This window comes from Schistocerca nitens, chromosome 1 (assembly GCF_023898315.1).
Source record: "Schistocerca nitens isolate TAMUIC-IGC-003100 chromosome 1, iqSchNite1.1, whole genome shotgun sequence".
Lineage (NCBI taxonomy): Eukaryota > Metazoa > Arthropoda > Insecta > Orthoptera > Acrididae > Schistocerca > Schistocerca nitens.
Window position 1 is genome coordinate 712,970,908 of NC_064614.1, and position 26,563 is coordinate 712,997,470.

Genomic DNA, 26,563 nt, shown 5'->3' on the forward strand with positions numbered 1-26,563 from the left:
CAAATTGTTCCTGATTTTGAGTTTAATGATGATCCTGCAGAATGGTGAGTCAATGAATCAACAATCGACATTCTCATACAACGTGGCATTAATCAAAATTGTAATGGTGATTTTTCTAATTCAAGAAGATCAATAGAAGATAAAACCAGATATTTGAACAAAAGTGTATTTTACCGTAAACTTTTATGGTCAATCAACTTTCCATGATTTTCTAGTATACTCCTGTAGCACCAATGTTGTTTTTTGGGCACCATGGAAATTGTTTGAAGGTAAGGCCGCAATTGCTGCTAATGGTATTGCAGATTTTATCTCATCATGAGAATTCACTTGAGCACAAAAATTCTGCGTTATCACTCTTAACAAGAAAAAAGTCACTTCGAGCAATAGATAACCATATCGAGTCATATGCTGAGACAGAAAAAATGTGCTGGCACAGTGTGTTTAAAAGGGCGTTTGCAGTAGTGAATAACCTAACAAGCCATAGACTTCCCTACATGGACACGTTGGAAGATTCCATTCATGTCAATTTATGATGTCTCTTGAATTTATAGCCAAGTTTGATCCTTTTCTCGCAGAGCACACTGAACAATATGGAAATCCAGGGCTGGGACATATAAGTTATCTTTTTTCAAGAATCTGTGATGAAATAATAGAGCTGCTTTCTGAACGAATAAGAAGAATTATCAGAAGTGAAATAAAACAGGCCAAATATTTCTCTATAGTAGTAGATTACACTGTGGACATTTCACATATTGATCAATTATCTTTCATATTAAGATATGTGAATGAGAATGGTGAACCAGTTGAACGGTTCCTTCTGTTTTTGCCTAACCCAGGACACAAGTCCAAAAACACAGCTGAGGCTGTACTAAAAGTCCTGTCTACAAATTTCATTTATATTACTGATTGTAGAGGCCAGTCATGTGACAACACAAGCAATATGTCAGGAACCTACACTGGTTTTCAGGCATGCATTAAACAATTAAATCTGAATGCACATTATGTGCCTTGTGCAGCACATTCTTTGAATTTAGTCTGCACTAGTGCTGCAAGCTGTTGCAGGGGAGCCTGTTCATTTTTCAATGTAGCGCAAAACCTTTATAATTTTTTTTCTGCTTCTACACAGTGCTGGGGTAAACTTCTTTCTTTAATGAAGACAGGAGGCAAAACAGTAAAAAGTTTATCAAAAACATGTTGGTCAGCAGGAGAGGAAGCGTGTGTAAGTCTACATCAAAACTGGGAGGGCATTATTAATGCCCTCACACATATTGCCAATAACACGTTTGAAAATCCACATGTGCGAAATGAGGCTTCAGCTTTATTGAATCAACTCAGGTGACTAGAAACAGTATTCATGATGACAGTTTGGAAGGACATACTCCAGATATTTAATAGTGTAAATCTGAAATTGCAAAGTGTAAATATTGATATTAAAATAGCGCATGAATTATATGAATCATTTTTAGGATTTATTGCATCTATTCATGTCATGTTCGACTATTATGAAAATAAATCCATGGAGATTGTGACTGCTATAGACCATGAATGCACCTGTAAAAGATCATGAAAACGCAAACTTCATGATGACTAAGAAGCGGACTCTGAAGAAGTTTCTCTGACTGGAAGGGAAAAACATTTCTTCCAATACTTGACAACTGTAGTGCCTCAAGAATTTTGGTGTAAATTCTAGAAACACTCAGCCTTCAACCATCTCGAACACCCAATGTTTTAGGTACGAGTGCGGGAGAGCGAGAACGTTTCTACCGATCCACCTGTTTCTGTGTGTTGTCAGAAGTTTGTTATTAGAAGACTGTAAGAAGGGCGAGTCACTGACAATGACAGGTGTTTGTCACCAGCACCACAGAAGACGTGATAAAAACTCATGGAATAATTATGTAGTATTCTTTGATGTGTTACTGTCTGTGGTGATTGTAAAAAAGACTAATGAACAATTGAATATAGATTTCTATTCACGTTCATGTCTTGGACTCAGAAGTCAAGACACATATTCATATTTTCATATGGTTTATAAACCAACTCTTAAGTCTCAATGTACTTAATTATTTCTAAAGCTCAAGATACGAGTGAGATGATGGAGATATTTATATGTTTAAGAAGAGAATTTTGTTCTGTATAGCAGTTACAGTACATCATTAAGCAACGAGTAAGTTGACACTTATGTTCAGATATGTGACCAATAGATTACAGATATAAGAAGATATTATTTTCTGTCACCGAAAAACATTAGAACGTGGCGCCCTAAGTGACAGGACCCGAAGAAAATGAGAATTTAAAGGCAAAAATGGAAAGAAGATATTAGGTGTTACATAGCAACCAGGCCTAACAAGATACGAGGACTCTTTCCAGTAATTGTATTGAGTCCAATAAACCAATGGAAGAATGTTGTGAGTGCAATGCAGAAAAAGACATGAGAAAGTAATAGCAGAGAAAACTGGAGAGAAGACCTCAACTGTCCTCTACGAAGCTTGGGTGAGGAGAGCAAGCAGTCTTCACACATGTACATCATGCTGACGCCGATGCAGTAACCAGCCACCGACGCCGACTGCATCAGCTGCTGCTCACTGGTGCTGACTCTGTGTCCGATCACCACCGTCAACGCTGAAACCAACATTCAAGGCCACTGGCATCAGTGCTGTCCATTCGCGCTGGTTACACATTCGCTCACCAACGCAGCTAGAACTCTACACTGGGTGAGCGAATACCAGTAATTATTTGGTAAAAGTTGAGGGGACGGTTGAATGATAAACTGTTATTATAGTTATGGTACTCAGTAGTGAATTTTCTTTTAGATGATTACTAGGTCTAAGATCAATAAAATTATGGACCAAGAACAGCAACAAACTTCAGGACCAGCCATGGTCATGACGGTGAATAGGGACACGCCAGACTGGACTGAAGTGGCAAATTTAATCAAAGGACTAAGTCTAGAGTTAGACTCAGTAAATACTGAGATAAATGCTTGATTAGATGACCAAAGTGCTAAGTTGGATGACCAGAAGACTGATTCAGACACTCTAAGTGAAAAATTAGGTGGTCGAAGTGAAACAGGCAATCAGCAAATATAGTTTTATTAAAGACTGAATTTGACTCTTTAAATAATAAGGTAGAAAATCTGAAGTTAGATTTAAAGAGTGAACTCACTAGTTCTTTGAATGCTCTCATATATCAACTGGTCACTGACTTTAACCAGAGACAGAATAAAACTTTAAATATTCAAATGACAAATATAGGTTTGTTGCCTGTCAAAATAGATGCTCAAAGCAAAGAATATAGTAAGTGATGCAACGTCAGATATAATAATAATAATAATAATAATAATAATAATAATGTAGAATCTGAATTTAGTGAAAAATTAAAATCTTGTGAAAAGGTATGTAATATTAAATTTAATTCTGTAAGACAGGAAACAAATACTTTGGAAGAGAGCCTGGACCAGCCTAAGGAATTAATATCGATTATTCAGTCGAAAATTCCAGGTGTTAGTATATGAGCTGTCAGTTTGTGAGTAAATAATGTAGAACAAAATTTCAGAGAAAAAGTAGTTAACTTTGACGTGATAAATGTAAGCAGTTTGGTGGAACCATTTGAGCTAATTATAGATCAAGAAATGGCTGAGAGTACAATCTCTGGAAATGTTGCGACTGTTGCTTTTTCCAAACCTAATGATACCAACAAGGTTATAGATGACTTGTGCAAAGAATTCAAACTTGTCCAGGACAGATTAGAACATAGAATAACTTTTCTTAATGTTGTGTTACCAAGGAAAGTGGTGATTGTTTTGTTGTGGGGAGACTTTCACACAAAATTTAAGAAGCGTATTGGTCCGTGAGTAATCAGGTGAGGTTAATATCAGATCCATGGGATCCTGGCAGAGTCACATCTGTTTCTCCCAGGGATGTTAACGTTCTGTGTTAATGGGCGGAGTGACGACCATCGGATCCCTAGTTGTTTTCAATGTTTCTTCTGTACTATTTTTCCTGCACCAAATTCCGCTCAAATCTTGAACTATTCTGTAATATATTCTTGAATTCTTATGCTATCCTGTTATCCACCTTTAGAGAAGCATATAAGTTGATCAGTTTTCTCTTGCTTCTACATCCCTGTCTTTACTTGGCTGACAAGCAATGGCTACTGCAAGTCATTGATATCAAGGCCATACTGCTTCTTGTAGTAATAGCAATAAGTGATCATATCACTATTCATGGTCTCAAATCCTGGCATCACCGTAGAGTTTGGAAGAAGTTGTCCTAAGTATTTAAGTCGCCTTCATGCTCCACTCTAGTCAGCGGTGGTCTCGAATCCCAGCATCAGCGTATAGTTAGGTCTTAATCTGGCCTGAGCTATTCTTGGAGAGGAATCAAGGAATGTTAGATTAACAGAAAGTGGAATTTTATACGAATCATTACATAATTGTGATAACATGATACATAATTTTTACCCTTTGTGAGATATAATGTAAATGGGAGAGTTTGTATCACTTTTGGAAGGGGTGGGTAGTGTAAGTACAAGCATGACTAACACTAATCACACACCCCACCTTTCAGACAACCCTCACAGACAAGTGTAACTGATTCTTCACCATTTGCCATTCCATAGGTGTTGCTACAATTTTTTCTTTGGGAGCTTCAAAGGTGAAAGTGAGAATGTCCGTTCTGTAGGAGACATTTAACATCATACCTCCTCTGGCTTCTCACTCAAGTACCAGCAACGTAGGGATCTTGGGGAAGGGGGGTGGGAAGGGTTTTCCTGTCTTTGGGGCTATCTTCTTTCTCTTCTTTGATCTTAGCAACCGTTTCTATTTTTTCCTTTCTTACATCTCATCTGAGTACCGGTCTATATTTCGCTCTATCGATATGCATCTACTTCTATCGCTGAAGTCCTTCTTGTTTTCCGTGGGTTCCAATAAGCTTCAACTTATTTCATATAAGTAGGCCAAAGAATCAGGATACACAAACACACATCTACATACACACAAAGATATATTTAAACACAAACACGAGAATTACAAATTAGAAACCTGAAGTGGTCAGAACCGCCAACGTATGTAGGGGAATAAAGATATATGTACAACTGAGTAGATGCACATATTACATTGTTGATATGTGATGGTTCTGCATTGTTATTTTTTTGTGACTCTCAAATATATATTTACATGCATATAAGGACAGGAGAATAACAATCAACACATGTGCCGTGCTAGTCCTTAGAGAAAATGCATAGTATCTACTGGGAGTAGGTAAATACAGGTAGACATAGCATCTACTATGTGTGGCCATCATATCTGTCTATATAGTAGGAGTGAGGAGTGAAAGAGGACTCTCGGGTATTAGAGGAAGTATTGGAAAGTGGAGTTAAGGTGTAAAGTAGAGCAGTAATTTTACCAGAGAATATTTAAGAATAGTATTCATAAAGATGTATGCTAGGGCAATGAACCAGGAGGCCTACTCACGAAGGATATGGCAGGCGCACTCGACATTTATTGTTTAAGAAAAAGGGCGGATAGGCAGACCTATGAAAGGCTGACTTATACTGCACGGACAGGGGCATCAAGAAGGGGATTGACCTGTACCATAGGAGTATAGGAATAAGAAAGGGACGTACCTACCAAAACGGATGGAGAAAGAGTACTCCTACGATCAATCCATTTAAGATGTAGGTACTGCTCCTAAAGGGAAAAAGGGCAATATTGTTACAGAAGTCACACATTTAAAGGGACGAGTTTGGTAAGTTTAAATTTTATGCAGCATTAGAATTTTTACGTTTTAGATTTACACATGTCAGAAGAAGGGAACACTTTTATTCTACCCAGAGTTCCTCCAGATTACAATAAGTAATGAATAAGTACATACTTAGGAAAAGTAGTATGGGAAGTAAGAACAAAGCAGTAGAGTATTCATGAGTTATGTACACCTATAATTTATGATTGGAAGAGGAATAGAAAACAAAAATTTGGTACTCACAAATATTTGGAGATTGAAAAGAGCTAACTCCAACATGGATTGAAAGATTCAAGTTTTATAATTGTGGTAAAATATGCACAGTTATTAGTAGAAAGAGATGTACTGTTAAAAGATAAAGAATTATCTTGTGGGATGTTATTGTACATAATGAATATGCATAAAATATTGTGTGTTTGAGCTAAGGGGAGGGATATGTAGTGCCTCAAGAATTTTGGTGTAAATTCTAGAAATACTCGGCCTTCAATCGTCTCGAACACCTGAAATTTTATGTATGAGTGTGGAAGAGTGAGAACGTTTATACTGATCCACCTGTTTCTGCGTATAGGTCAGAAGTTTGTTATTAGAAGACTGTACGAAGGGCGAGTCACTGATGACGACAGATGTTTGCCGCCAGCACCATAGAAGACGTGATGAAAACTCAGGGAATAATTATGTAGTATTCTTTTATGTTTTAGTGTCTGTGGTGATTGTAAAAAAGACTAATGAAGAAGATTTCTATGCACATTCATGTATTGGACTCGCTTGAGACTAGAGACTTTTATTTTTTCTTCACTTCTTAGGTCTGCATGAGGCAGGGCGTATGTGATGTCCATAAATTATTGGATTGTTACTATGATATTGAACTTGTGCTTTATCGAGTCTGACGTTTAAAGACACCAGTGGCTTGCCAGAGTTTACTTACGTATGTTAAAAAGAGTAAGTGTTGCTTTGTGTTGAGAGATGAAAATATACCAAGAATGAACCGAAAATGTTACACGAGTACACAGATTATGTCAAGAATAGAGAAGTAGCTTAATAAATTCCTGTAATCTGCTATAGTCTTCAGAGAAGAAGCTTTTGGGAGATCAATGTAGCTGATTACCCAGAGAAGAGAATTGGCTGCACACAATACGCAAGTCAACTGCATGAGACGTGTGAGTCTTGCACCTCAGTACCACGCTGTCTCATGTTGTCCAAAAACCATTAGGCAGCTTGTACACCAAATTAGTGAAGAGGAAGGAAAGCTATAGAACACTATTGGACTTCTTCACAGTTTTCAGTAACCTTAAGAACAGTTCATCTGACGATATTTCTGAACATGCAGCAAAACTCCAAGCGCCATACGACACAGATTTAGAGCCTTCCATCCCTAGTGAATGTGTGCTTTTTGCGGAACTTTTGAAATCTTCTGAGATTAGTGATTTACCAGTCGAAATGAATAAATTTTTACGAAAAGCGAGGTTACGGTCTGTGTTTCCAAATGTTGACATTGCTCTTAGAATATTTCTATGTATGGCACTTACAAATTGTTCAGCACAACTCTCGTTTTTGGCTCTTAAAAGACTGAAATCATACCTACATACTATGTCTTCTGAGGAGAGATTGAACGCCTTGTCCATTTTTCACATCGAAGCCGACCTCCTAACTGATAACTGTCTGAACTATAAAGATATGGTCAACGAATTTTCTGCCATCAAAGGGAGATGCAAACTTTGCTGACTGGTGAGTTATTTATTTATTCATATTAGTTTTAAAGATTGAAGATTATAATGTGATTTTTATTATAACTTAGAGCACATTCATTGGATTTACAGACTAAATATTACCTGTTTATTTTACAATTGCCAATGGCAGAAGGCGTAACTAAACCTCATTTATGTGACTGAAGGTGCCCGACAACACTAAACAATACCTGAATGACCCAGTTCAAAAAATGGTTCAAATGGCTCTGAGCACTATGGGACTTCACATCTGAGGTCATCAGTCCCCTAGAACTTAGAACTTAGAACTATTTAAACCTAACTAACCTATGAACATCACACACATCCATTCCCAAGGCAGGATTCGAACATGCAACCCCGACTGAAGCGCCTAGAACCGCTCGGCCACTGCGGCTGGCTGACCCAGGCCGCTCGGTGATGTACAGTCAAGTCATACTGATACTGTAGTATATTACAACTGATGCTTATTCTTGGTATCTGCTGAAATGTACAGTTATCGCAGAAATATATGTTATCGGAAAGTACGCTCAGATGAAAAGTGTTTATAAATAACGTAGTTAGGTTCTGACAATAAAAACATAAAAGCTTTGCTAATACTGTTAGAAAGAGCTATTATGGGAGTAGTAGCAACAGTACAAAACTGTTCAGCCCTTGTTGCTGTTGTGGTCTTCAGTGAAGAGACTGGTTTGATGCAGCTCTCCATGGTATTCTATCCTGTGCAAGGTTCTTCATCTCCCAGTACATTCTACAACCCACATCCTTATGAAGCTGCTTACTGTACTCATCTCTTGGTCTCCCTCTATGATTTTTACCCTCCACACTGCTCTCCAATACTATATTGGTGGTCCAATACTATATTGGTGATCCCTTGATGCTTCAGAACATGTCCTACCAACCGATCCCTTCTTCTAGTCAAGTTGTGCCACAAATTTCTCTTCTCCCCAATTCTATTCAATACCTCCTCATTAGTTATGTGGTTTACTGATCTAATCTTCAGCAATCTTCTGCAGCACCACATTTTGAAAGCTTCTATTCTCTTCTTGTCTAAACTATTTATCATCTGTATTTCACTTCCATACATGGCTACACACCACACAAATACTTTCAGAAACGATTTCCTGACATTTAAATCTATACTCAATGTTAACAAATTTCTCTTCTTCAGAAATAATTTTCTTGCCATTGCCAGTCTACATTTTATATCCTCTCTACTTCGACCATCATCAGTTATTTTGCTTCCCAAACAGCAAAATTCATTTACTACTTCAAGTGTCTCATTTCCTAATCTAATTCCCTCAGCATCACCTGATTTAATTTGACTACGTTCCATTACCCTCGTTTTGCTTTTGTTGAAGTTCATCTTATATCCTCCTTTCAAGACACTGTCCATTCTTTCAACTGCTCTTCCAGGTCCTTTGCTGTCTCTGACAGAATTACTATATCATCAGCAAACCTCAAAGTTTTTATTTCTTCTCCATGGATTTTAATTCCTACTCTGAATTTTCTTTTGTTTCCTTTACTGCTTGCTCAATATACAGATTGAATAGCATCGGGGCTAGGCTACAACCATGTCTCACTCCCTTTCTGACTGCTGCTTCCTGACTGCTGCTTCCCTTTCATGCCCCTCAACTCTCGTAAGTGCCATCTGGTGTCTGTACAAATTGTAAATAGCCTTTCGCCCCCTGTCTTTTACCCCCCACCACCTTCAGCCCATACATGGATTAAAAGTACTGTGTACACTTATCATGCAGCATCTAGCTACACAGATCCTAATGCTTTACACATTAACTATTAAGATTATAAAACAAATTTGATTTTTCCACATTAGTCTGTAAAGTTATGTAATAGCAAATCCAGTTCTTGTTTGTTCATTTGCATTTAGTGATTAGTTCGCACACTGAAATCTATATTTCATTTTCATTTCTTACACTTTCCTATAGATTCACGTATTAATACTGAATGTGTTTTTTGTCTGTTACACATTCAAGTTATTAGATCCTAAAATGACAGTTTAATTTTAATTTTGAATGCATCATTGTAGAAGTATGTATTAATTTCTAATGTATGACACGTTCGCTTCAGTTTTTAGATTGTAACACAACATTTTTATTTTAATTTTCAATAGTTTTGTGTAAAAGAATATATTAAAAGTGAATGTATAACAAAAATACGTTGTTTCCTTCAGGCTCTGCTGGATTTTTAGGTCATAAAAGGACAGTTATTTTCCTCATGTTCATTTCCGTTGTCTTTCAACAGAAGAATGTGTTAACACAATGCAGTTTTAAGTTTGTTTTATCAGCTGCCAAGTACAGTTCAGGTACCATACATTTTGATTGGGCGTGGCTAGACCGCTTACACATCCTTCAGAACAATAATAGCAGAGTACAGAAATGGCTCACAGTGCACCCACCCAAAACAGCAAATGTGAAGTTATTGGGTAATAGTTATTATTTGAAACATGTTTTTTTGTGTGGGAGAGGGAGGGGGATGCATATAATATGGTGTGCCTAGGGGCACAAAATGTTTAAATCTGCCACTGGAATTTGGGTCCATAAAGTAGGTAGAGATGAACACAACTATAGTGCAGCATGTCAGTGTTCTTCAAAGTATACTACATTATCTCCGCCATATAAAATTCAATGTAGACTCAGGAAACCTCAGCAGTTCTTGTCCACAGATGAATGGTAAACTATGTTGTGATAAAGCTGAATAATTAGGAGCACAGGACGTCCTTATGAAAATTTGGGATGAAAGTTGGGCAGAAGTACTGCAGCCATGTTTATGTTGCACTGGGAATTGGTGCCAGAATCCGTGCAGCAGGGTGCTGGAATGATGTTTTTCTGCAGCATGATAAGGGAGACATGAGGAAGCAACAGAGAAGAGGTTGGTGGATACTATTTTGGCACTGTTCTGTAAAGGCTTGCATCCACACTGAGTGCAGGACAACATCAAAATTGCCACTACATGAAAAAAGCATAATTTTTTGTGAACAGCCTGACATATATGCATATTTAGGTTATATAGTGACTGCTAAAGTCACATTATTTCCTGCTATGCTCTGCAATGTAAAACCTGTGACAGCAGAATCTCAGACAGTTCTTGCTAGAAATCTGTGAGAAAAAGGTCTACATCCACAGATTCCAGCAGGGGGCAAATACCTCCTCTAGTCCTCCCTTGTGAATATCTATGGATGTATGTCAACTTTATTCAAAAATGTGCATCCATTTGGCACTATGTAGGGGCAAGGTACATGTGAGCATGCATGTGTTTTGCTTGTCGTTTTGTGTGTGTATATGTACTCTAGATTGAGAAAGGATTTACTCTGAAAGCTAGCAATTGTCTGTGTATGCCTGTCAAGGATTCATTTCTGCTTTTCAGTGAGTGATCTTCTTTACTCCTAAGATATTTATTTAAAATCCAAGCAGTTATTGGAATGAAACTTGGTATGTTAAACTCTAGAGTATATTCCTTAAAAGTACAAAATAATAATTAGCAATGAGAAAAATTTATCCAGAACTATACCTGAATTTTTGTGACATGTGTTCTAAAATTATATTTTGAAGGTGAGTTATTGTATGTTAAGTTACCTATCACTCAGCTTAAAAGTGCTATAATTTTGTTATTCATTAGTGTCAATGGTGATTTCTTTACTGCTGAAGTTTGGGAACTCACAACAAACTAACACCTGGTTTTCTTGTACCAGGTGTCAGATTGAACAAATCTGCTGTAGAAGTGAATGTCATGATCATACAAATGTCACTGGAGATCATACGCCAAACAAAGTTTTAAATAAACACATGCCATTTGTCCCACTCAGTCCCTTGATGTGAAGAAAAGAGGGATATTAAAGCTATTGAAAAACCTGTCAAGTGGTAGGAAACTTGCTATTTTGCGTGAAGTATGAGAAGAAACATATGTAGCATTAGCAAGAAATGCAAATCTTTGAAGTACTGATTATATGTAATGCTGACTGAAGTGAAGTAATATGCTGTGGCATTATTATATTTTGTCCACCTCTGTAGCTGGGAGTAGAGGGATGGGGACGCAGACATGAAGAAGGAATTAGACTGCTAGAATTACACAAGAAAAATGGTTTTGTGATAGGTAACTCTTGGTTTTCGAAGAAAGAGAGTATTAAGTAATGTGGTGTGGCAGGAATTAAAATGCCAGCATTAATGTATGAGAGGAGGGAAGTATTTTAATTACTGACACTGAGTGTGAATAAACTATACAGTTTTTAGTTCTGTCTATAATTGGACAGTGGTATAGTGAATTCTCAATCATACCATCAGAGCAACTTAATACACTCCTGGAAATTGAAATAAGAACAACGTGAATTCATTGTCCCAGGAAGGGGAAACTTTATTGACACATTCCTGGGGTCAGATACATCACATGATCACACTGACAGAACCACAGGCACATAGACACAGGCAACAGAGCATGCACAATGTCGGCACTAGTACAGTGTATATCCACCTTTCGCAGCAACGCAGGCTGCTATTCTCCCATGGAGACGATCGTAGAGATGCTGGATGTAGTCCTGTGGAACGGCTTGCCATGCCATTTCCACCTGGCGCCTCAGTTGGACCAGCTTTCGTGCTGGACGTGCAGACCGCGTGAGACGACGCTTCATCCAGTCCCAAACATGCTCAATGGGGGACAGATCCGGAGATCTTGCTGGCCAGGGTAGTTGACTTACACCTTCTAGGGCACGTTGGGTGGCACGGGATACATGCGGACGTGCATTGTCCTGTTGGAACAGCAAGTTCCCTTGCCGGTCTAGGAATGGTAGAACGATGGGTTCGATGACGGTTTGGATGTACCGTGCACTATTCAGTGTCCCCTCGACGATCACCAATGGTGTACGGCCAGTGTAGGAGATCGCTCCCCACACCATGATGCCGGGTGTTGGCCCTGTGTGCCTCGGTCGTATGCAGTCCTGATTGTGGCGCTCACCTGCACGGCGCCAAACACGCATACGACCATCATTGGCACCAAGGCAGAAGCGACTCTCATCGCTGAAGACGACACGTCTCCATTCGTCCCTCCATTCATGCCTGTCGCGACACCACTGGAGGCGGGCTGCACGATGTTGGGGCGTGAGCGGAAGACGGCCTAACGGTGTGCGGGACCGTAGCCCAGCTTCATGGAGACGGTTGCGAATGGTCCTCGCCGATACCCCAGGAGCAACAGTGTCCCTAATTTGCTGGGAAGTGGCGGTGCGGTCCCCTACGGCACTGTGTAGGATCCTACGGTCTTGGCGTGCATCCGTGCGTCGCTGCGGTCCGGTCCCAGGTCGACGGGCACGTGCACCTTCCGCCGACCACTGGCGACAACATCGATGTACTGTGGAGACCTCACGCCCCACGTGTTGAGCAATTCGGCGGTACGTCCACCCGGCCTCCCGCATGCCCACTATACGCCCTCGCTCAAAGTCCGTCAACTGCACATACGGTTCACGTCCACGCTGTCGCGGCATGCTACCAGTGTTAAAGACTGCGATGGAGCTCCGTATGCCACGGCAAACTGGCTGACACTGACGGCGGCGGTGCACAAATGCTGCGCAGCTAGGGCCATTCGACGGCCAACACCGCAGTTCCTGGTGTGTCCGCTGTGCCGTGCGTGTGATCATTGCTTGTACAGCCCTCTTGCAGTGTCCGGAGCAAGTATGGTGGGTCTGACACACCGGTGTCAATGTGTTCTTTTTTCCATTTCCAGGAGTGTAGTTTGGACATCCACCATTCACAAGTATGGAAACAAGTGAAAACTAGAAAATTTCAAGTACAGTTTATTAAAGTTCACATAATAACTTAGCTGCTCCATACGATGAGACACTCAACTTTGATATCCTTGCAGGGTTGTTGCTTCAGAAGGTCCAGAGTCCCTCATTGCTGATGTACTAATTCTTAAATAAAAAACAGTATGTGTCATGTTTCTTGTTTTGTATTATAACTGAATTGTATATACATTGATGGTAGATACATCTTATTATCTGAGAGCCTCTGGAAGAGGCTCACGTGAACAGCTTCCAGAAGGCAATAATGCAGATTCCCTGACTGTCCCTTACTTTGACTACTACATCCTTACTTACTCTGCTTCTGCTTGCATGGCTCATGCTCCACTTACTTTTATATAAAACAAAACAATTGAATACACTACAAAATGTAAGATTTACAAAGCAACAATTAAAATTTGTTAGATGATTTCAGCTACTTACATAAAAAAATAGGCCACATATGGTCCTACATGTTCTGATATGCAGTTAGAAGACTTTACTTAATTTCATATACAATTTCCATGAGGTTTATAGCACAGCAATATAAATTACATTTTAGTTATTTATGAACAAATTACTTTGAATAAGGTATTGTGTCCAGGATAGCTCTCAAGTAGAGCTATCATTTCACATAATCATAATGAATAAATATCATAGCTTTTTAGAAATGGGGAGAAGTACATTTTCAAGAATTTGTGGTGCAACGTGACTGCACAGTTCATATCACAAAATTTCAAAGTTGGATTATTAACAAACGGCTTACTCCCCATAGTTGCTAATATAAACTGGGTAACATATTAATATGAAAGTTAATCTGAAATAGTAAACTCATTTGTACTAACTTTTTAAAGGGCAGTTTACTACTGGAACTGGGTGTAAACATAACAGTATAAAGTCCAGAAAGTTAAAAATTTAAGCTAAAATGTCTTCTTCAGAGGATGTTCACATTAGAAACATTAGGAACAGACTGGGAAGGAAGTCCCATTTCAGTACTCCCAAAAGAGGCTTTACTAACAAAAGGTTAGTGAAATGCTCTTCTACAATTCTGAAGGTGGAATGTTGACAATGGATATAATGGATACAAAAGCACTACAATCCGAGACATTGGATAGTGACTACCATCTACTGGTGATGAGCATGAAAATCATGAAGTGATGGAAGATGACAGTAGTAGTTGTGTGTGGAAGGACAAGTGACAAAAAATAAGAGACACTATGGTGTGATGAAAGAGTCAAGGAGGTAGTGGGAAGGAAGATCAAGGCCTTCCGACTGTGCATTTCTTTCTAGTTGTAACTAGGATCTCACATATGTGTACATTATATTTCATAACACTGTATCACAATTTCTTTCCAAGCATCTAGCTGTGCTTGAACCTCCTCCTCCCTTTTTTCCCAGATCACTAAGTCATATGTGAACACCATCATTTTCATCTTGTCTTCTCCAGTTTTCCCAGCCAAATTAATCATTATCTCAACAAAGACCATAATGAAGAGGAGAGGTGACAATGCACTGCCCTGTCTCATGCTACTTGTTTGCTGGATCCAATCTGTCCTTTCATTTCCCACTTCACACAAAACAGACCTCTACAGTACATTTCCACCATTCTGCTTATTTCTTTTTTCACTCCTTCTTCCAAACTTCTGGAGTCTTCTTCTCATGCCACACCATCCTCATCACATGATACAGCCACTGTTTCCAAATCTCCCCTACTGCCTTCACCATTTTGACACTTACTTTGTCTATACCTGGTGCCTTTCCTTCTTTCATCTTGTCCAGTGCCATGGCCATTTCCTTCCAGGTCAGGTCCCTTCCCCCCAAAGTTTACTTCTACCTCCTTTAGTCAATTATCCTCCTCTCCAGTCTGTTCAGATTTAGCAAGTGTTCAAAATACTCCTGTCTCACTAGCTTCAGCGCCTCTTTGTTACTAACCTCTTTCCCTTTCTATCCATCATTGTTGCATCCTCTTTCAAACCTCTCCTCTAACTTTTGACCATACCATACAGTACTTTCTTACATCCTCTGCTATCTTCCTCCATCATCTTTGTTCATTCTTCCATCCAATTTCCTCTCTCCTCAGCCCCTTTCTTATTTGCCTCTCCTTTGTTTTCTTATGCTCCTCTTTTTCTAATTTGGTCCTTTCTCAGGAAGCATGAAAGAATGTTGTATACATGGAAGAGACCTGGAGACACAGGGAAGGTGTCATTGTTTATATTATGGTAAGACAGAGATTTCAGAGTCGGGTTTTAAATTGTAAGACATTTCCAGCAGCACATGTGGACTCTGATCACAATTTATTGGTTATGAACTGCAGATTAAAACTGAAGAAACTGCAAAAAGGCAGGAATTTAAGGAGATGGAACTTGGATAAACTGAAAGAACCAGAGGTTCTAGAGAGTTTCAGAGGGAGCTTTAGGGAATGACTGACAAGAATAAGGGAAAGGAAACAATAGAAGAAGAATGGGTAGCTTTGAGAGATGAAATAGTGAAGGCAGCAGAGGATCAAGTAGGCAAAAAGACAAAGGCTAGTAGAAATCCTTGGGTAACACAAGAGATATTGAATTTAATTGATGAAAGGAGAAAATATAAAAATCCAATAAATTAAGCAAGTGAAAGAGAACACAAATGTCTAAAAAATGAAAGCAACAGGAAGTGCAAAATAGCTAAGCATCAATGGCTAGAGGACAAATGTAAGAATGCAGAAGCATATTTCATTAGGGGTAAGACAGATGCTGCCTACAGGAAAATTAAAGAGACTTTTGGAGAAAAGAGAACCACATGTACAAATATCAAGAACTCAGATGGTAAACCAGTCCTACGCAAAGAAGGGAAAGCAGAAAGGTGGAAGGAATATATAGAGAGTCTATTCAAGGGAGATGTGTTTTAGGGCAATATTATGAAAATGGAAAGAGGATGTAGATGAAAATGAGATGGGAGATACAATATGTGAAGAATCTGACAAAGCACTGAAAGACTTAAGTCAAAACAAGGCCCTGGGAGAAGACAACATTCCATTAGAGCTACTGATAGCCTTGGTAGAGTCAGACATGGCAAAACTCTTCCATCTGGTGAGCAAGATGTATGAAACAGGTGAAATACCCTCAGACTTCAAGAATAATATAATAATTCCAATTCCAAAGGAAGTAGATGCTGACAAGTGTGAAAATATCTGAACTATCAGTTTAACAAGCCATGGCTGCAAATGCAAGGCAATACTGACAATACGATTTCTCATAGAAGATAGGTTAAGGAAAGGCAAACCTACATTTACAGTATTTGTAGACGTAGAGAAAGCTTTTGACAATGTTGACTGGAAAACTCATTTTCAAATTCTAAAGGTGGCAGGGGTAAAATACAGGGAGTGAAAGGCTATTTACAACTTGTACAGAAACCAGGGGCACTAAAGGGAAGCAGTGGCTGAGAAGGGAGTGAGACAGGGTTGTAGCCTATCCCCGATGTAATTCAATCTGTATGCTGAGCAAGCAGTAAAGCAAACAAAAGAAAAATTTGGGGAAGCAATTAAAGTTCAGGGAGAAGAAATAAAAACTTTGAGGTTTGTTGATGACACTAATTCTGTCAGAGACAGAAACGGACTTGGAAGAGCAGTTGAATGGAATGGACAACGTCTTGAAAGCATCATATAAGATGAACCTCAACAAAAGTAAAACAAGGATAATGGAGTATAGTCTAATTAAATCAGGTGATGCCAAGGGAATTAGTTTAGGAAATGAGACACTTAAGGTAGTAGATGAGATTTGCTATTTGGGGAGCAAAATAACTGATGATGGTTGAAGTAGAGAGGATATAAAATGTAGACTGGCAATGGCACAAAAAGTGTTTCTCAAAAAGAGAAATTTGTTAACATCGGGTATAAATTTAAGTGTTAGGAAATCCTTTCTGAAAGTATTTGTAAGGAGTGTAGCCATGTATGGAAGTGAAACATGGACGATAAACAGTTTAGGCAAGATGAAAATAGAAGGATTTGAAATGTGGTGCTACAGAAGAATACTGAAGACTAGATGGGCAGATCATGTAACTAATGAGGAGGTACTGAATGGAACTGGGGAGGCGAGAAATTTGTGGTACAACCTGACTAGAAGAAGGGATCGGTTGGTAGGACACATTCCGAGGCATTAAGGGATCACCAATTTAGTCCTGGAGGGAAGTGTTGGGAGTAAAAATCGTAGAGGCAGACCAAGAGATGAATACAGTAAGCAGATTCAGAGGGATGAAGAATGAAGTAGTTACTTGGAGACGAAGAGGCTTACACAGGATAGAGTAGTATGGAGAGCCGAATCAAACCACTCTTTGGACTGATGACCACAACAACAGCATTCTTAATAATGTCCAGACTTCGCATGAAAACTTCATCTGTTATAAATAACTGAAGAGGGCAAAACATCATCATTGAAGTCATTACAGATAGAGATTGGTAGAAAAAAATCTAAATGTAGAGACAGGAGGAATTTAAAGACTATTATTACCTCTAATAAAAAAGCTATTGCCATGGGAGTAAGTGCTAGTTTTTATATGTTTCTAGGGGATATGATGTTGGTGAAAAAATTGTTACACAAACTATTTTAATGAAACATTCATGGTATAGCTAATATTAACAACCTTCTTATAAACCAAGTTAACACAAAAAAGAGGGTTTATTGGTGACATGAGCACAACATCTTGAGTACTTATCTATGGAATGATCTAATGTGCTGAAGGGTTCTGTTTTATAGTGTTTCCTATGGCAAACTGTGTTAGTGTGTGGAGAGCACAACAGGCAGTGGACAATCCAGACTGTCTTCTCCCAACTATAAAAAATTTCAGTGATCTCCTCATGTTTTCTGTGGAGGTGAAATTGAAAGGATAGTTACCTGTTGAGGCCTAGCAAATCCCTACATTGTGTTAGTGTTCTAACGAAAACATAAATTGTTCCATTTTTAATGATCTCTTCATTGATGAGATGTTGATCCCTAATTTTCCTGTCTTTGTTACAACTCTAGTGAGTGCTGTAATTTTTTCCAACAATGTATATTGTCAGAACAAGATAAGATAAACTTTTCCAACAAGACCAGAGGAAGAGTCAGGTCCCTGACTATCTGACATTTGAAATGACAAAGTGAGGTACAGCAATGGGTTACACAGTGAACTGATATTCAGGTTAAGAGGAGTTCAAGTCTCCATTCAGCCATACAGATTTAAGTTTCCTGTCTTTTCCCCAAAATAAAATGAGGCTACTGCCAAGATGTTTTCTTCATACAACCCATGGCCAAGTTCCTCTTCATCCTTGTTCAGCTGAGCTACTAATCCTTCTGTAATGATGTTGGTACAATGTTAATGTTGTTTTCAGACATCATCACTGTTTCTCATTGCTTTGTGTTAACTTCCATTTTTCAGATGTTTTTTGTTTTTATTGTTTGTCCTGTGTGTGCTTAATGTTGTGCATGATTGAGTGTAAACTATAACTATACTTAAATAAAGCCTGTACATACAGGCTTATAATAGAGCTTCATTTACTGTGCCTGATTACAGGTTATGGGTCCAGATGCATATATCTGTTTTTCAGTGTAGTTTTTTGGTGATATCGTGAATGACAGCAAATTTGATATCACTGACATAGTTGTGGCATGGCATACTGGAACAGTCTATGCATCAGTGTTTGAAGTTGTCTGGAGGGGACAATCGGGCAGTGTGGAAGTTTCAAATAGAAGTGACATTCAGAGGAAAACTCTGATCACAGTGAGTCAAAAACAGAAAAATCTGAAAATGAGGATACTGAGAAAAGATGTAGAAAATTAATAGAATCACTGATGTGTGACCCATTAGCTTCCAGGTCAGATATTTGTGTAGCAATAAGTATTCTAACTGGGTACCAATCATGTAATTCTGGATTTATGGAATGCTTTAAAACATGTATTGCATTATATTAAGGGAACCCTAAAACTGAGTCTGTTAAATGCTAGGGATAAAAACTGTATTGATCCCATAATTGATTATGTTGACTGTTTGGGCTGGTGACAGATAGAAAGCCCACAGATGCTTATATTTTCAAAGTTTTGGGTTGTAGTGTTTATGGGCATCTAAGAAGCCTGAGTGTTGTCATCAACAGAATGAGAATTTGTAGCCTTAAGCAGGCAACTAGTGAAGCCTGTTGGCTCAGTAATTTGTATTATAGCCTTTCTGGCAGTCAAAAAGCTTTTGCACTTTATGAAGACAATAAGTCAGTAAAAAGCCTCTGCAAGAACCCACAGTCCATCATAAATCAAAGCATACAGATATAAAAATTTTATTTGTGAGGGAGAAAGTGTTTGCTAAGAAAGTTGTGTTAAAGCACATCAGCACAAAAAGAGCAACAAGCTGATGTTCTGACAAAGCCACTAGGTAGAATAAAACCTGAAAAATTTAGAGCCTTGTTAGGACTAACTTAAAGCTTGTAATTTAGTTTTTGTAACACTGATAATTAACATGGAAGGAGGGTGTTAGTGGTACAATGTTAATGTTGTTTTAAGAGGGCAGCACTGTTTCTTTTTTTCTTTTTGTGTTTGTTTTAGTTTTTTGTCCCGTGTGTGTATTAATGTTGTAGACCATCTAGTGCAAACTATTACATATTTATATAATAGAGGGAAACATTCCACGTGGGAAAAATATATCTAAAAACAAAGATGATGTGACTTACCGAACGAAAGCGCTGGCAGGTCGATAGACACACAAACAGACACACAAACAGACACACACACACACACACACACACACACAAAATTCAAGCTTTCGCAACAAACTGTTGCCTCATCAGGAAAGAGGGAAGGAGAGGGAAAGACGAAAGGATGTGGGTTTTAGGGGAGAGGGTAAGGAGTCATTCCAATCCCGGGGGCGGAAAGACTTACCTTAGGGGGAAAAAAGGACGGGTATACACTCGCACACACACATATCCATCCACACATATACAGACACAAGCAGACATCTCACAAGCAGACATATATGTCTGCTTGTGAGATGTCTGCTTGTGTCTGTATATGTGTGGATGGATATGTGTGTGTGTGCGCGAGTGTATACCCGTCCTTTTTTCCCCCTAAGGTAAGTCTTTCCGCTCCCGAGATTGGAATGACTCCTTACCCTCTCCCCTAAAACCCACATCCTTTCGTCTTTCCCTCTCCTTCCCTCTTTCCTGATGAGGCAACAGTTTGTTGTGAAAGCTTGAATTTTGTGTGTGTGTGTTTGTGTTTGTTTGTGTGTCTATCGACCTGCCAGCGCTTTCGTTCAGTAAGTCACATCATCTTTGTTTTTAGATCTATTACATATTTAAATATACTCTGTACAAAGAGACTCATAATAGAGCTTCACTTACTGTGCCTGATTACAAATGACTGTGCAGACAATAAGGCATACAATATTAAACTTTCTTCCTAGGCTCTGAAAGAACATCATCTCAATGACATAAATATCATGCACTAACCTTGGGATAAAAATATGCACAGATTACACTCTGGAATCGGTTGATGTATGAACTGACTAGAATAATCACCCACATAGCAAAATAAGTGCCATATATCTTGCATATAATATAAATATTTGGCTTCTTTGGAACAGGAAGGCAGGCTGCAAAGGCATTTTCCATTCACCAGTTATCATATGTATAGTCTAACTGTGCCAAAATATACAATATTCTGACAATGAAAGAGAATTACTGACCTTCATTGCTAGTAAAATATTTAACTCTTTTCTTGATGTTAAAACCTTTTACTATAGATCTCACTATCTTGGCAATTAGGCCAGTTCCTTTTACTTCAATGCTCATGTCATGAGACCCTGAAACAAATAAAACACTTCTACAGTTATTAGGGAATGCAGTACAATCAACAATAATTACAATGGTTCTAGTATTTGAACATTTAGCTATTTTTTGACATAATCACCATTTCTGTCGATGCATTTTTGTAGATGCTGTGGCAGTTTTTGTATGCCCATATCTTACCAGCTCACTGCCATGCTGTTCAGAAAGTTATGAACCTCTTCTTTCACCTTATCATCGGAGCTGAATCGTTTTCTGGCCAAACGTTCATTTAACCTAGGGAACAGGTGATAGTCACTGGGCACCAAGTCAGGACTATAGGGTGGGTGGGTGATTATGTTCCACTGAAACTGTTGTAGGAGAGCAACAGTTTGCCGAGCAATGTGAGGGTGTGCATTGTCACAGAGAATGTGTATGCCCTTGGCAACATTCATCTTCTCTGGTTCTGAATTGCCCATTTGACTTTTTTTAGAGTCTCACAGCTCCTGTCAGCATTAATTATGGTCCCAGCGATTCAGCTCCGATGACGATGTGAAAGAAGAGCTTCATAATTTTCTGAACAGCATGGCGGTGAGCTGGTATGATATAGACATACAAAAACTGCCAAAGCGTCTACAAAAATGCATCGACAGAAATGATGATTATGTTGAAAAATAGCGAAATGTTGAAGCTGTAAACTGATGTAAAGCACTGTAGAAATAAACAGATCTATGTACTCATAAAAAAATAGGAGACCTTACTTTTGGGATTACCCTCGTATGTGTAGCACATGAGAGTTAAAATATTTCTGACTACTCAGAAATAAACATTTAATACGTAATTAGCTATTATTTGTAAAATATTTTTCAGAACATCATTAACTACAGCAATATTCATAATTAAATAGTGTCATGGAGGTACTGGGGATGGAAAACTTAAGTATGGTACAGCCTTAGGGCAGTTTTTTATGTCTTTGTTTACTGTTTTATTTCGATTGAGCAGATTAAGGATTCTATGTATTATTTCGAGACATGAATGATTCTTATATCAAACTTTACAAATACTGTGTTTCAGGCTTCTCATTACTTATAAAGGTTTGTCTTTAATGTTAAATGGGTTTAATAATTAAAGCTAAAATAATGGCAACAGTTATAACTTCAGAAAGAATAGTAGCCTATTAATAATAATTACAAGCTTACAAAATTCTTTCAAAAGCATTATATAAGATGCAACAATGCCAATGAATCTCCTACAAGACAGCTTCATAAGTAGGCCTACGTATATCTTTTAAAAAAATCAGAGTATTGTATTTGACAGATGAAAAAGGGCCACCAGAATGCATGGAAACTGATTAAGGAACAATGTAAAAGACTACAAAATTTAAATACCTAGATGAAATATACAACTAAATGCTTTGGATAAAGAAGCTAACTTAGCAAGGTCAAGGAAAAAGTATGTAACTTTCCAAACAACAAAAAACATGCACAGCAAGTAATCTTATTTCCATAAATGCAAAGCTCTGGCACTACAACACTGTCATTAAAGTTGAATGCCTTTATGCTTGAGAATGACTTTTGCTAAATACAGCTGAACAATTAGGTGAAATACAAAAGAAGGAAAGAAAAAGAATCTGGAAAATTTTGGGATCAAAATATGAGAATGAGAAACAAAAATCATGAGGTAATAACATTTATGAAAAAATAGAATTAATATCAAATACGATGGGAAAGAGAAGAGTTGTATTCTATGGACACCTAAAAAGGCTAGATGCAAAGAGAATAACAAGAATAATTTTAACATTTTTGATGGAAACGTTGGTGACATGGATCAAAGAAGTTAAAGAAGACCTGAGAGAAATGGAAACAGCAGAGGAAGAAATAAGAGACAGAGATAAGTTCAGAGCAAAAGTAAAATGTTTCAAGGCTTCCAGCAGAAAAAAGACACATATGATATGGACAGAAGAAAGAAGAGTAAACCCAGGGAAATAATGAAAAACTACTGGAAAGAAAGAAAGGAGAAAAGGAAGGAGACAAATTACCTGTACTTCCTGTGGTCCTTAATAAGTAAAACCAATAAAAAAATTACAATCTTGTACTAAGCATCTGGTTACAGAGAGGATAAGTGTCAGGAGGAAGAATGAATATTTTGGCTATGCTGCTCACACAGAAGCATTAAGATCAAAGAAAAATAAAGACTGTTTTCATTCACTCATATATCGTGTTCCATAAATATCATAATGATGGAGAGGTTTTGGGATGTGGAACTGTCAATGAGCCTTTTGTGTGCATTGGAATCAATTTCTCCTGGTAATTAAACTTCTTTGCTCACTGTATCTTATAGGAATTTGTCAAACTGTTATTTATCCAACATTTCACTTAAACTTATCATTCAATTATTTATATTTATCTCCCTGATTACAATGATGTCATTTCTTTTGCTTGAAACATACATAATTAAAAGTTATAGACAATTAAATTTATAACAACAATATCTAATGGGGAAACATTTTGAGCTATGGGCAGCACAGGAGTTATTGCTACTACTCATTTGAAAGAATACATTACCAGCTTTCCAAGAAGCACACATTACCAGCTTTCCAAGAACATATTTCAACTTATAAAATGAGAACCATTAATATTTAGTGTGTGTTTGACATATAGTATGTAATATTACAGTGCTTGCAGAAAATGGAAATTGCATCAGATGTAATATTATGTCACACCAGCTATGCTGATTTTTCTTAGTGTCGAATGCATAGTTTAGGCTGTCACAAATGCCTGTCAGGTCTGCATCTGCTGTGACCCCCTGGGTGGTAGTAACAGTAAACGTTAGTCATTTTTGAAATATTTTTTTTCTTTTTTTGAAGGCACTAGCTGAATTTTCAGTCCTCTGTTTCATTCATTTTGCATGCTTTTGTGTTGAATCTGTGTTGAAAATGTTCAGTGAAGAGGAGAAATGTTTGGACAAAATAATTTATAAAGTACTTGATGAACCTACAGATAATGAAAATGAAATATTTGATGATGGATGATTCAGATAACACATAATCTGAAAATATAGTAATTCTAGGCTTTTTTTAAATGAGTTGCTGCATGCATTTATCGTAGTATTTTCAAGGATTATGTGGTTTTGAAGGATTCTCCTGCAGATAAATCAAGATATAAATTAGAGCACACGACTCCAGTGAGTGTCACATTGGACTATGCATGCATCTGTGTTCACTATGAATTGGCTTTGAAAGAAATGTACACAGAAAGGTCACATATTTGTTTGTGTAATTGAATACTAGAACTCTTTTTCAATTTTTTCTGCAATAATTACAATTAAATTTGAGGTTTCATCTGTGTATTTAGGTTTGACACAGGTGATACCAAAACACATTTGTATATAAAATAGGAAGTCCAATAAACCTAAAAAGTTTTGGAATTCTAATTACATACAAGACAACTCTCACTAATTAATCAAGCCAATAATTAAGGTTTTGAGTAATTTAGGAACATAATATGTTGATTTCTAAATGTACACCATACTCATAAGTTGCAGATTTCAAACTACAGAAACATAATAATGAACCACATACTTTTATGATTTATTAACCCGAAACATTTCTCATAAGCGAGGTAATATTAAATTCTTAGAGTCTATGTGAAATAGTTGAACCTGATCTAATCAATTTTCAAAACATTAAGTAGTTTCATCTATGTCACATCCCGAGTGCAATAGTGAACAAGAATCTTCACAATGTTAATGTTCGACTATTATTATTTACTGGACAGTGTAATTAAATCTGTTGACTGTACAGCAAGCTATTTCATGTGCACTTTTGCTTTTATATTTTTATTACTGTACATTATTCCTCTGTGATCTTTAACAAATATGGTGCCCCTGAAGAATAGTTGGACTACTTCTCTTCTGAATATGTTTATGTACATTATATCACTGACAAATATTGTGACTCTGAATAATGGATGGATTACTTCTCTTCTGAATATGTTTGTGAAAGAAGAGATGTGTATCTCTTTATCTGTATAAACTGTGATCTGTAAACTGGAATTAATTTACAAGAAATTATTTGTTTTTAATTATGTGTTTTGGTTTAATGGCCCAGCTGTTAAAATCGGCAGTTGTTTTGCATTGTGTGATCCTTTGAAGTTGCTACAGTAATTCAAGGCTACCATGCTGATGTATGCAAGCTTGTGTTGTTTTTAAGTTTATAATGGCATTCTGAGCTCTTCTGGTGTGTAACTTGTACTTATGTTGCTTTAATGTTTACTCAATGTGTGTTTTACATCTGAAAGGACTGAGTACTGGCTCAGCTAGCTCAAGTTGGTAGCCTTATGTTAATGCACCATTTATAATCAAATGCATTTGTTTTCAGCTCCTCTGTGGTTTATTGTTTTGAAACTTGTTACCTTTGATTCTCTTACCATTTACTGTACCTGAAAGTAAGTGTATAAACTTTGAATGTATGGTAAATGTTGTGTCATTTTCATTGTCAGAAGTATTAATGATTTTATAGTGGCTGCTATAACACTTCTTTTGACTTGTTTAATTTGTCAATGTTAAAATGCTGCTGAGGCATATAACTATTATTAAGTTTTGTTATATTATGGGTCAGCAACTTACCACTCCCATATCCAGCCTATCCACTATCTCACTGGTAGCGAACTGTGGTTCTGATAGTGTGTGGTGTTGTTGTAAATAAAAATATGGGAGCGAAAATGGTGCTTTTTGTGTTTGCAAAAAGTACTTTCTTGTTCTGTTGATTGCAGTTTAATGGAAAGTGGTTTTGGCCTTGAAGAAGAGAACTATGTTAGGTGTGTGGTGTTTAATGAAAAATCAACCACCATATGAGTTTTCAGACTGTGGTTTACCCATAAAGTCACTGTCATGGAACTGAGCCAGAATTCCACAAATGTGGTGCATTGGAACACAAATTCTGTATCACTACTGACAACACTGATGTGGTTGTAGCAATAAGTGATATTGATCAGTGGACATACATGGCAGGATATGTTTCAGTGTGTTTTATCTTCGTGTATGTACTTCTTTGTTCTATTGTTCTGGTGCTCACTCCTGATATATTTTGGCACTAACTCACCTCATTTGTAATTTGTGCTTTAGTGTACATATATAAAGTTATCTTACAAGTGTGGAGCTTATTCTTTCTCTCCATCAGTTCTCTTCACTTAAGGTATATAGCTAAAGTTGTGATTCCTATATGATTGTAGTGCTGTCTGTATTGTTAATCATGATCTTAGTTCTTCAGCGGGGTCACCACTTTCGCTATTCAGCTAACACTCATACACATGGCCATTCCTTAGGCCATATGTGTTGGAACTGCTTTTGGGAGCTGATTTTTTGCAGTTTTTCCGACTGGCTCCAGATTTGTCTCCTAACCAACTGCTAGAAATGGCTCAATTTTCTTAAGTTTCCAGCAGATGTGGTGTGGTACTGCGGGAATTTCTGGAGATTACAGAAATCAGGAAACCGAGTATGGTTTGCAAGTGCAACACTCAGCACTATATTTGAAATTTACCCAGCTCTCCAGTAATGGCCTGCC

At 37.7% G+C, this 26,563-nt stretch overlaps 1 protein-coding gene across 1 annotated transcript in view; it reads right to left on the reverse strand.

The window, feature by feature from the left end:
• LOC126196566 (protein sneaky) overlaps nt 1-26,563 on the reverse strand; it is a 299,090-nt gene that overhangs the window by 85,051 nt on the left and 187,476 nt on the right. The window contains exons 8-9 of the mRNA XM_049934577.1: nt 20,922-21,038; nt 20,686-20,828 (exon numbers count right to left, since the gene is read on the reverse strand). Coding sequence (XP_049790534.1) covers nt 20,686-20,828; nt 20,922-21,038 — 260 coding nt within the window. The remainder of the gene's footprint in view (nt 1-20,685; nt 20,829-20,921; nt 21,039-26,563) is intronic.